The sequence below is a fragment of the Epinephelus lanceolatus genome, chromosome 2, assembly GCF_041903045.1.
Source record: "Epinephelus lanceolatus isolate andai-2023 chromosome 2, ASM4190304v1, whole genome shotgun sequence".
Classification (NCBI taxonomy): domain Eukaryota; kingdom Metazoa; phylum Chordata; class Actinopteri; order Perciformes; family Serranidae; genus Epinephelus; species Epinephelus lanceolatus.
Window position 1 is genome coordinate 4,551,600 of NC_135735.1, and position 13,221 is coordinate 4,564,820.

The window sequence follows — 13,221 nt, forward strand, 5'->3', positions numbered from 1 at the left end:
AAATATATTCACAGTAATACATTGCTGAGCTTCCATTTCAGCTCTTTTGCTGCTTTTCCTACAGTAATCCAATAACCATGGATGAGCACCTCATATGACCTCACTCACAAAAAATCTGAACTATCCCTTTATTTATGCTCTGTCTCTGTGATACAGCATGTTAGTGGGATCAAATCACAGTCACAGGAGCAAAGTTGAGCAGACGCAGCCATAACTGCTCCTATAACTTTGTCCCAACACAGTTATGATGGTTTGCTGTAAAATAATTTACATTAATATCCTTTTGATTTTAAAAATTTAGACTACTGTTACATAAAATCCTTCTGGTGCACATAAGGTTCTCCTCTGACCTGATCAGTGGATAAATTCCTGTTATTTCCCTTTAAAATGTGACATTTATAATTGAAGCTGTTAAAGGCATCTTAAGAAACATTTAAACAACATTCAAACCCCACAAAAATCCTCCCTTAAAACCCAGTGTAATCCATGCATGCGTACTTGAGTGAGATGTGTTCAGACATCAGAATCAGGTTAATGCATCCTCATAAACACCCAGTGCTGCATTAATGAGCTCTACAGTATGGAAGTCATCAGATCCATCACAGCTCTGCAGACCACAATGAGATGTGATCTGATGTCAGTACACTGATCGCAGAGTCAGAGCTCAGTAGCTTTGAGGCTCAGTCAGCCCGACATGTGCAGCATATAAACAAGCCTCAGTCAGCGCTGGGCTCTGTCGTCTGCTCCTCTCTCCCACTAACCTGCTCATAGCGAAGCAGCGTCTCCTCCTCTTCCTCCTGCCTCTATCACATCTAAAGCTGAGCGCTTTCTTTTCATGGCTTCCCCTCAGCTGCTGTGTGGCTTCTACCCAGCTGTGTCCCCTGAATGATCTGCCTCCTCTCTAACCCTGTGACAGGCTGAACGGGGTGGGAGGACGGGGGGGAGGCAGGGAGGGAGAGGTTTTGAACAGGAGGAGGGGGGAGCAGGGAGAGGGAGCGAGGAGTGATGCTCCTTTGTTTAAGAGCCACGCCAGCCTCTGAGCTTCCTGTATCTGTCTCCCTCACACTGCCTCTGCTCTGATCTACTGTAATCTTACACTGACCAGTCAAACCTTTGACAGCACTCAGCTCAAATTCCCGATACATTTTATACCCCCTGCGAATATAATCAAATTAATCACGTTTCCACATGTATCTTGTATCTACTGTTAACCCTCCTATTGTCTTCAGGTCAATTTGACCTTGTAGGACAAAAGTTGCGTAGTTCACGGGAAGAAAACAAGAAGGTTAAGACCTTGTTTTATAATCTTATAAAGCAGAGTTTGTCACATGTTTGTCCTGGGCTGAAAAACTGGACCCCAATGAATGATTAGAGGAAAGTGCAATCAAACACTGATTGAAGAAGTTACTGCAAGGGATTAAATCCTAAGATCAAATCAGGAGTGAACAAATATTGGTTAAATTGTGTGCAGAACTGAAATGGTGTGAAGAATATATGGCTGTCAACCCTCAGTTTTGCAGTCGCACCCAATTTATGTAATTTCAAGACTGTTTGCGGACCTTAGTATACAGAAATATTTAAATACACCATTTTGAAAAATGGCTATATTCCTTTATCCCTCGCCTAAATTTAGTACAAATTTGGAGCGTTATTTGGCCCCCTTCCCGACAAGATAGCATAGCATGGTTAGTACCAATGGATGCCTCAGGCCCTCTAGTTTGATATGATACCTGTGTCTTCAGTGTAGCTTTAAACCTTAGCCTGATACAACCGTTTTTATTTGCCAAGTTACTCCACCTCACTCCACACCTTCAGCTCTGCCTGTCAGTAGGGCTGCAACGATTAGTCGACTAATCGATGACTAATCGATTATTCAAATAATCAGTGACTATTTTAGTAGTTGACTAATCGGTTTGAGTCGTTTTTCATAGAAAAGTACAACAAAAGTGCCCCAAAATACTCTTATTGCAGCTTCTTACGTTCAAATATTGGCAGCTTTACACACTCTCCCATGACGGTGAACTAAAACCCTTTGGCGTGAGTACGAAACAAGACATTAGATGACATAATTTTGGGGTTTGGGAAAGACAGGCCGACATTTTTCAACATTTTAACACATTTTTCGATAAAATGATTAGTCGACTAACGGAAGAAATAATCGACAGATTAATCGACAATGAAAATAATCGTTAGTTGCAGCCCTTCCTGTCATACCTGCTGCTTCTTCACTTTCTTTTGCCAGACCTTTGTTCGTTGCCTCTCTGCTGCTTTCATTTTCTTGTTGGTACTCTGACATTTCCCTGAGTGGTCTGTGTTTTTCAGTGAGGCATTCTGACTTAGCTAATCAGGCAACAGTCCACCTCACATGTTTATATTTGCAGCACTTGTGAGTTCTCCGCATCATGCACCTGACTCATGTCAGATGGGCCGCACCATTTCACAATACCTGCAGGGGGGGCATCAGATAGCACCCTGAGATGTGTTTTAAGTATAAAATTACATTTATGTATCGTGTAAATACATATAACTTGTACTGTCAGTGATTTAAGTCAGTAAATAAATTGCTGTGCTTGATCCCATTTAAGGGTTGGCCTTGGGCTGGGGTCATCTGTACCCTTTGACCTCCCTGACGGCGGACCTGGACACTCGATATCAAACAAAAGCCAGAGACTGTACCGTATTATGTTTCCGTGAGCTGTAAATTCACCACTTCTAAGCAGAAGGCAGAAGATAACATTATCTCAGAGCCTGACTGGCCAAAACCTCCGTCTCCCTCAGACTCACCCTGGTCTGGGTCTGACTGCCTGCAGAGCAGAGCAGCAAGCAAAGCAAGAATCGCTGACTCTGCAGCTAAATCTAGGGACCAAAATGTCCCTACACATACACTGACAGAAAAAACAACAACAAAAAAACAGACCGCTTCACTTGAAGGAATATCAGTCGCCTGAGGGGTCACCAACTGATGATTTGATCCATCAGCTTTCAGGAGGCAGACCTGAGTAAGACTGTCATGATTTTATTCTGACATCAAAATTTGTCTACAACAGTGAACTTGTGTGAAAAGTCGTGCACCATGTTTCACTGTCAAACTCAACATCAACAAGCACAAGACCTGTCCCCACTTCTGACGTAGACAGGAAGTTAAAGTATAACAGCAGATCACAGCAGCTTTTTTGCTGCTGGGAAGAAAAGGTGGACAGTCAACCTACTATAATCTAATCTACCACAGTCTGTCATCTCCTGCTGTCATCCTCCATCATCTGTCATTAACTCTGCTGTCATCTAGCACACAGCTGAACTACAATCTACTGTAATGTGGTACAGAAGCTTTGTGTGTGTGTGTCATATGAGAGTGAAACTTTCTCAGTCTGGTTCGTACATACAGTTAGACAGCAGCATATACAGCGTGGGGCTCTAAAACTATCACACTTTCACTTCTCTTTTTGCTAAATTTAAGCGCCGCTGCGATGCTTCCACACATCAACACATTTCAGTTTGCAGTCAGACCCCTCACAAACCTGCCTGATGCTTCTCACACAGACAGAGACAAGTGTAGAAGGATAGATCACTTACTGCTTTGTGGCTCCATGCTGCCGGGAGTGTCTGCAGAGTCCTGGGGAAGGCCAACGGACCAGTAGGACATTCCTACTGGAGGTACTGGTTAATCACTATCAGAGCAGAGAGGAGGCCTGGATTCAGCTGTCACCCTGCACACACACAGACAAAGCAGCAGTGATGAAGTAAAGCAACACTAAAACAGTTTCTACCCATTAAACAGACACAGTTTAGCTGTACAGCCCAAATGAGACCATATTTATTTAAAAACTATGACTATTTTAAGTGCATTTTGAAAATGATGCAGGCCAACAAACCCCATCACAAACTATGAGTGTTGATACATTACCTGCAACAAGCCTGCACAACCCTCTAAATGTGCTATTATAAAAATAGAAAATGTAACCAAGGCCCTCCGAAGCAGCACGTCTTTCATCGAGGCAGGTGAGCAGCCCAAACCACAACCAAGAGCTGCTGAAGGCCTCCTCGGCACCACACCGGACTGGCCGCTAATGGTTGATCTGCTCAGGCAACTCAAGTTCCCAGCACACATCACAGTGATATTTTTGCGACCTGACATCATTCTGTCAGAGGCCACTAAACAACTTGCCCTGATAGAGCTGACGGGAAGAGGAAGAGTCATTTGAAAGGAAGAATGCAAGTACCAGGAACTGGTGGAGGAGTGGCGGGGCAGGGTTGGAGAGCACACTGCCATCCTGCAGAAGTAGGCTGAAGGGGATTTGCCGGTTGGTCTCTCTTTCGAACCAACACCCAGATGTGAATGAGCGGGCTGATGAAGAAAAAAGTCACCAGGGCTATGACACGTACAGCAGAGAGAGCCTCCATGTGGCGTTGGATAAAGAGGGGCGATCCATGGGCTAATGGTGCTGGGACACAAGTCAGGGCTTGGTCAACCCCAGCTGGGTCACCTGTGAGGGTGTATGATGTTGCGAGACCCAAAACACCCGATGAACCCAGGATACATCACTGATGATGCGTCCCAGCGTCTGTAGGATGTATCATTCACCATTTTTAAAATATTCTGCATCAAACTACACTGTAGTGCACAGTCATTAAATAAATGTACCGGACTCAGGGAAAAATAGCAAAGCCATTCTTCAATACACAATATTGTTAAATCTGCAGTAGAAATCTTTCTTTTTTCTCTGAAAGAAAGAATAAATTTTAACTTGAACAGGTTCCTTCCTCTGGCCGCTGAGCACTGCACTATACTGTGTGTACTAACTGAACTATTTTTAAAGAAACATCACACAAAGGGAACTCAGCAATTCAATATTACACCTCCACAAAAGGAAACAACATGGGGCTGACATATAATTCATAATCTGTCATGCAGTTGTCTCAATAATGTAGATTTTTACTATATGACTGTTATTTTTTGTTTGTGCTAGAGTTGTACCGATACCGATACCAGTATCAGAAATGCCTCCGATACTGCCTGATAATGCGGTATCGGGTATCGGCAAGTATAGCCTATGACCAATTCCGATACCACGTAATGCCTCACGTCATTACGCATACGCACGCTACAGGCAAAGGAACCAGAAACGGAGCGGGCATTTAAAAAGCATTCTACTGTAGCCTTTAAAATGTCTTTTTTACCAAATTGTGCGGCTGCACTTTAACCTGTGTCTTGATCTGTGTCAACACTGGATAATAATAATAAAAAAATGTTTTATGGCATTCATTCTACTATTATGTATTTATTTCTTAATATTTTAGATAGAGTTTTAGGAGTTGAGACATACAACAATTCATATCCCATCCATTTTTATTTTACGTTTGGTATCGGATCGGTACTCGGTATTGGCAGATACCTAAGGTTCAGGGATCGGAATCTGTATCGGGAAGGAAAAGTGGTATCGGTACATCTCTAGTTTATACCTACACCAAGGATATTTCAGAATGTATATTTTGTCCTTCCTATTTCCTTATTATATTTCTCATTAATACTGTATTTTATTTTATTGCATTATATTTTTGTACTCTGTACTCAGGTCTCACTTGTAAATGAGATCTTGATCTCAGTGTGACTTCCTGATAACATATAGTCAATGCATTCTGACATCCTGAGTATGTGTTAAGACCTCACACTTCCCTTAATGTAATGTGTGTTTTCTTCTCTTAAAGTTTCATATTTAAAATTTAGGACACAAATTATATAAAAATATCTAACATTTTAGTTTTTTCTTTTTAATAAAATTGAAGAAAAAAATCTATAATCCTGATTTGTCTTTGTCATTATGGGTGTTGAGTGTAGGCCGATGATGGAAATATGAGTTTAAAAGATTTTAGCATAAAGCTGCAACATAACATGTGAAAAACACAGCTTTCTAAATGAAAGCTATCTACTCATTTAATTGAGATTTTGCATAGACAGACTGTCATATAATTGCATTTATATACATTTAACTTCATTTGATTGAAATGTAATTTTCCATTTCACTTATAATCTAATTTAATTTAACCTTTAATCTAATTTAATTCAAATTTTATTACACTTTTCATGTTATTTCAAACACTTAACAGTCCAGACAAAATCCAAAGGCAAAATGGAAAAGCAACAAGCAATATGTTCAGTGTCAGGGTTGAATCTTGTTTTAGTGGTGAGTGTAAATGTAAGTATGTAGGCCTATGCTTTTTTATTTTTAATTTAATCATGTACTTTGTGATCTTTAATTAATTAATTTATTTTTATTTAATCGTGAACTTTGTGATTTTTATTTATTTCTTTAATTCTTTTTTATTTTAATCATGTACTCTGTGATTTTATTTTTATTTTTTTATTTAATCATGTAGTTTGTGATTTTTAATTTATCTATTTTTATTTAATCGTGAACTTTGTGATTTTTATTTATTTGTTTGTTTAATTGTTTTAATTATTTTTTATTTTAATCATGTACTCTGTGATTTTATTTTTTTATTTAATCATGTAGTTTGTGATTTTTAATTTAATTTATTTTCTTTTTTTTAAAGATATTTTTTCGGGCATTTTTAAGCCTTTAATCGATAGGACAGATGAGCGGGAGAGAGAGAGAGAGAGAGGGAGTGACACGCAGCAAAGGGCCATAGGCTGGAGTCGAACCCGGGCCGCTGCTGCAACAGCCTTGTACATGGGGCACCTGCTCTACCACTAAGCCACCGACGCCCCTTAATTTATTTTCTTAATGTTTTTATTTAATCATGTACTTTGTGATTTTGTGTTTATTTTTCATTCTTTTTTAAGTAGTTGGAAAAACTTAACACCTTCATCACTAACTCTCCAAAATGCCATGCTATATTTGAATAAACATGGTAAGCCATAAATCTAGGTCATCACACCCTCGAGCTGCGGAGACTCTCAGACATCCAGTGGAGCTGCAGAGGAAGGGCCCTTAAAACTCTTCAGCAGGTCCTCCCTGCTGCTGCTGCTGCTGCTGCTGCTGCTGCTGCTGCTGCTGCTGCTGCGTGTTTCCTGGAGGATCTGACTCAGAGTGAGCAAAGATGCTACGACAGTGTCTCAACTCTGAATTCATCCTACACTAAACCACAACATGGAAACTGCAGCAAAACCTGGACACAAAAGCTGCTTATGCTGCTAATGGTGTCCACAGATACCACTGATATGTTAGATTTGCATAATATCGACATTTCAAAGGTGATGTAGTGTATGAGCTGACTCATTGGGAGGTGGAGGATGGCGTGTCACCTGGCAACACGTCTGCCAAGCTGCAGACTACTGTTCAAGCCAATAACAATAAACCGGTTGTTTTTAGTGAGTCATTGCTGTTTTAACATCGGGGATAGTGCCTCCACATGTGGTTGTTTTTCACCGCTTTTCCAGCGAGGACTTTTCCCTCAAAACATGATCTCTTCCGCACCATAACCAAGTGCTTTTTGTGCCTACATCAAACCACACATGAATTACAGCCCTGTTGGTCCAGTTTGGAAACCTCAGAATTGCATCTCTGCTTTTTGCAGATGATGTGGTTCTGTTGACTTCATCACACCGTGACCTCCAGCATGCACTGGGGTGGTTTGCAGCTGAGTGTGAAGCGGTCGCGATGAGAGTCAGCACCTCCAAGTCTGAGGCCGTGATCCTCTGCTGGAAACCGGTGGATTGTCCCCTCTGGGCTGGGAGAGAGTTGCTGCCTCAAGCAAGAGAGTTCAAATATCTGGGAGTCTTGCTCACCAGTGAGGTTTGAATGGAGCATGAAATGGATCACAGTTGCAGTGATGCAGGTGAAAGGGACGTCTGGGGTGCTTTGCTCGGACTGCTGCCCCCGCGACCCGGCCCAGGATAAGCAGATGAAAATGGATGAATGACAGTTTCAACGTGTCCCCTACATAATAACATACAAACGTATAGTTTCCATTGCAGAAATATACAATGCTAACACATTTTCTGAAGACTGAGCTGCACTGAGTGCTCAGCTACAGACCTAAGCTCAGCCAATACACTCTGCAAATGCCCCCCAAAAAGTGAGAGTGCATGTTGGGAATTGTATCAGAGTTATACAGAGTTATATAGAGTTTACAACATTTTTTAACATGTTTATCGCAGCCATGAGATCCTCACTGGTAGGAGAAAGGGTGCTAGTAGCATTACCTTTAGCTTCGCCTGAGACAACTAGTATAGTTGAGGTCTCGTCAGAAATTTCCTCTCAGGGGCACTTTTCTTGTTTCTTTCCTTTGCCTGGTTTTGTCACATTGTATAGAATTTTACAGCTCACTTCAAAATCGCAAATTAAGAATTAAAGCCACAGTGTGTAGGAATTTCTCCCATCTAACGTTGAAATCATATATTGCATTCAAACGGATAGCACACTCTAGCGCCTCACTGTTTCAAACGGGTATTGCAACAACAGTAGCTGCTGTGTACCAAAAAGCTATGATAACATTGATGAAACCATGTCATCCGATACTTCATGGAGTATTCATTCAGGCTCCTACACAGACACACACGAAATGAGTTGACAAACCCCCTCCTCACCATGCTGGCTGTGTTTACAACGTAGGACTGTTGGAGCAGGTGTAAATCAAAACAAACCAATCAGGTCTTGTCTTTTGACAACTGACAAGTGGCTCAACCTGTAACACCTCATCCCTCTCCTCGCATCACTGTGCCGCTGACAGCTCTTAGCGGTGTCGCTTCTACCCCGGCACTACTGCAGCATAACAAATGTAGCATAACAAAGTCCGACTCTTTGAGCATAATGCAGGATCATGCATATGCAGCATCACGGGAGACGGAATCCTTATTGCCAAGAAAACGCAAAAGGGAATCAAAAAGGCAGCGTGACCGGCAAATTCAAAAAACGAGGGTCAACATCGGGACAGCCTTTCCCAGGTGGAGAGAGCTGCTGAAGGAGAAAGGTAATGCCAGGCCAGTGCTGCTGTTAGCTGGGAAATGGCTAACAGCTAACGGCTAACAGCTAACAGCGGCGCAGTGATGCGAGGAGAGGGATGAGGTGTGTGAGGTTGAGCCACTTGTCGCTGCTAGCTGTGAGCCGTTTCCCCGCTAACAGCGGCGCTGTCCTGTGATTGCATTACCTTTCTCCGGCACTGGCACTTGGGACTAGTCTGCTTGCTGCTGCTTTTCGTCACTCTACCTGCAGGCGGAAACCGGAAACCGACAAGTGAAAACACGAAAGGCGATTCCGTATTTCTCAAGCATGTCCCTGTACATACCTGTATTTTCAAGATGGCGCACGTACATGATGAGACACCGGTCGCAATGTATATGTAAATGGGAATTTCGGAGCTTATGGACATACTTAGATACGCTGATGGAGGTAAATACACATGTGCTAGGACACACTTTTGACTGCAAAATTTGTTTGTCTCAAAGAACTGAAACTGTTACACATAGTGCCTTTAAAGGTCTTTAGGGTAAGGTAAAAAATGGAGTCAAGATGGAGCTCCCCAAAACCACATCTACTCCATGACAGGAACCATGATATCCAGATGTCAACATGGTTCAGACGTCCCTCTCCGCAGCAACACTTTCCAGCTCCTCCTGGGGGACTGCGAGGTGTTCCCAGGCCAGATGAGATATATAATCCCTCCAGGGTGTTCTGGGTCTGCCCCGGGGCCTCCTACCAGTGGGACATACTCAGAACACCTCTAACTGGAGGCATCCTGATCAGATGTTGAACCATCTCAACTGACCCCTTTCAACATGAAGGAGCAGCGGCTCTACTCTGAGCTCCTCACCCTATCTCTAAGGCTGAGCCCAGACACCCTACAGAGGAAACTCATTTCGGCTGCGTGTATCCGCGACCTCATTCTTTCTGTCACTCACTACCCAGAGCTCATGACCATAGGTGAGGGCTGGGACGTAGATGGACCAGTAAATCGAAAGCTTTGCCTTCCTCTTCACCACGACCAACTGGCGCAGCACCCGCATCACTGCAGGTGCTGCACCAAACCGCCTGATTCACACCTTCAGCTTCAACCTTATTCAGAACTAGGAAATATGACCACATTACTCCAGTTCTTAAATCCTTACCCTACCTACCTGTCACTCAGAGAACTGATCTTAAAATCTGGCTGCTTGTGTATAAATCACTCTGTGGCTCAGCGCTCAAATATGTCTCTGACATGCTAATGACATATGAACCTTCTAGGACTCTGCAGACGTCTGGGGCCGGCCCACTGACCATCCCAAGAGTCAGAACAAAACTTGGTGAGGCAGCGCTTTGTTACCATGCAGCACAAACCTGGAAAAACCTCCCAGATGATGTTAGACAGCCCCGACTCTTAATACTTCTAAATCAAAGCTAAAAACGTAAATCATTTAGTAATTAATTTAACATGTTATATCCTTTATCTTTGCTGTTTTATTGTAAATCTATATCCTTTATTATGTTTTATATTTTATTGCTGCGTAAAGCAGTTTGAATTGCCCTGCTGTATGAAATGTGCTGTACAAATAAAGCTGCCGTGCCTCACGCACCAGTATAGAGTGCAATTGAAACATGAAGCCGTAATAGCTCTCTCCTTAATGCCAGAAAAACATTGATCTAACATCGCTGAACAGAGAGGCTGCCTCAACCTTTTCTTTGGTTGATGCTACTGAGTGACTTTGGCACACAATAATACAAACAACACACTGATGGAGGCCGCAGCTCCTGTGTTCAGCCAGACAAAATTTCTGTTTTTGTCAATGGAGTCTGGTGTCTTTGACAGATGAGGAACTGAAGCCATTAACTGCTTTCCTGTCTGTACAAGCTGTCTGACAGAAAGGCAAAGCCCTGCAGAAACTGCCAACACAGCCTACACTTAAACTGATACATTAATTTTTAGGTGGCGACAATATGTTTAGCTGCAGCCCCGCGTCCACAGCAGTACATTGCTTATCATCCATGTCAGACTCCAGCCTGCTTCTCCAAACTGGGGGCACACTGACTGACATGTTCTGCATGCAACACACTGACTATGGATAAGTACCTCGTTTAACCCCGCTTCAAAAAATCTGAACTGTCCCTTTAAGTGGGAAGTTAAATCTTCATCATGTGTGTCATCCTCACACTGCAGCAGGTGTGTATAGCCATGAGAAGGAGGCATGACAACACAGTGTCTGTGGAGGAGCTCTGCTTGTGAACACATTGGAGTCACTGAGTCAGAGACAACTCCTTTAAATGCTGTTTGCTAATACAAGAGTCCCTTTATTATTAAGGCTCAAACAGGAGGCTGTAGAGGGGTCTGTTAAAGCGTGTGCAGCAGGTTGAAACCTACTTTAAAGCCTGAAATATTCCTTAAATTGCTGCCTCTTTCTGGATTATAATTATACCGACTTTAAAAGTACTTCATGAGAGTATGAAAAATATGTTTAATTATAGTTCACAGAGTAAGTTATTAAAACAGGAGGAAAATATGTGTTAAATTAGCAGATTTTTCAACAGCGTTTGGTTTGTTTTTCCTCTGATGACAGGGGCGCGTGAAGCAGCCCTGATGGAGCTAACTTGGTGACTTTTAAGACTCCCAGTTGAAGCTAAAACACCAGACTCAAACTTTAATGACGCCACAGTGACAATAAAACTACTCACCACATGTCTGAGGACTCTTCTCAGCATGGCGACGCACTTTTACAGCTCCGAGTCGTTCACAGCGGCTGCACAGATTTCTGTTTGACACTGACGCTTCTCTGGACTTCCTGATTCCACGATGCAAACTTTCCAATCCACGCACACTGTGTCAAGTCCAGGTCAAGCCAGACTGGAACACGGAGCCATTTCCGGTGAGGGGTTTCAAAATAATGCCCAGCCGTTGGTGTCATTAAAACACACCCAGATAAATTTTTCAAAATAAAACAACAGTAATTCAACAGCGAGAATATGAAATAAAGATAGATGGAGTTATATATTTCAGTTAATGATAAACCAGGCTCGACATTATTAAAAACAGGGAAATTCACATGTTGCTACGTGATAGGCATTTACTTGAATTTGTGATTTACAGTGTCAATTTTGTAATTTTATGATTTATGGGTTTACTAATAACTATGTTTTTTTAAACTACTGGTTTTACTGATATTAAACTATGATTGCTTCTGTGGACTCTATTTTTATCTTTTCTTGTTTTAACTGTATTCAAATGTCCTTTTATATTGAGGACCTGTTTTCTGTTTATTCTGTCAAATTTTATGTGAAGCATAATTCCCTTGTTGTAAAGCACTTCCGGCTGCATATCCTGTTTGAAATGCGCTAAACTATTATTATTATTATCATTATTATTATTATTATTATCATCACCATCATTATTATTATTAGACTATGACACCCCAACCCACCCACCTAAGGTGACATTGTAGACTTTGTGCAATAACTGTTGTGTTTGGCTGTTTTTATTGTTTTAACTTACTATTTATCATATATCTTAAAAATATATGAATGTGTGTGATCATGAGCGAGTGTGTGTTGGTGCATGTGTACATATTTATATGCTGCTAACTGTATTGCTCCAACAAAGTTTCATGTATAACATACAATTATAATAAAGGATCTATCTATGCATCCATCTATTATCATTATTATTATTATTATTATTATTATGTTTTCTTTTAAGAGGGACACTTAACCTTTTAACTAGTTTAACAGATATCACCATGAAACTTCCAAAGCTGATTAGTGACATTAAGAAAATTATTTTTAGTATTTAAAGTTTTCAGAAATTTCAGGTTTTAATATGCAAATTAGTCATTATCTACTGAAATATGGACTTTTTACATACATCTCCAGAACAAAAATCTGAACTAAAATAAACAGTAGTTTATTATGGAAGCAAAATAGCCCAAAAACTCAAAATTAATCAGTGCATTAAAAAAAGTCTTGTCTTACCAGTTCCACCGTAAAAATATTGAGCATTTATTTTTTTATAAACAAGAACATCAGCTAGGCCTAATGAGAATTATTTGCTTTTTTATGCCTTCTACTTTTTTCTTACTCCAATGCTATCCACATACTCTCCACTCCAACATATCCAGCGATTATCTTGCACAGGGTGTAAAACATGTGGCCTGTGGGCCAGAATCCGCCCACCAAAGGGTCCAATTTGGCCCACTACATGACTGGACTAAGAGGTGCCAGGTTTCAGGAGCAAGTTTAACAATGCGTTGCCTACTTTGTGTAAAATTCTGCCTCAAAGACTTTTCCACCGTGACCA

The 13,221-nt window shown here is 41.4% G+C and overlaps 1 protein-coding gene across 3 annotated transcripts in view; it reads right to left on the reverse strand.

Annotated features, from left to right (window-relative positions):
- The window catches only part of lrrk1 (leucine-rich repeat kinase 1), a 127,013-nt gene extending 115,260 nt beyond the window's left edge, over positions 1-11,753 (reverse strand). For 2 of the 3 annotated variants that reach the window (XM_033625577.2, XM_033625571.2), the window contains exons 1-2: positions 11,607-11,753; positions 3,574-3,707 (exon numbers count right to left, since the gene is read on the reverse strand). In XM_033625577.2, coding sequence (XP_033481468.2) covers positions 3,574-3,643 — 70 coding nt within the window. In that variant the 5' untranslated portion in view covers positions 3,644-3,707; positions 11,607-11,753. Of the gene's footprint in view, positions 1-761; positions 911-3,573; positions 3,708-11,606 lie in introns of those variants that run through there. The other variant, XM_033625584.2, reaches the window with a different exon arrangement.
- Between the last annotated feature and the right edge of the window lie 1,468 nt (positions 11,754-13,221).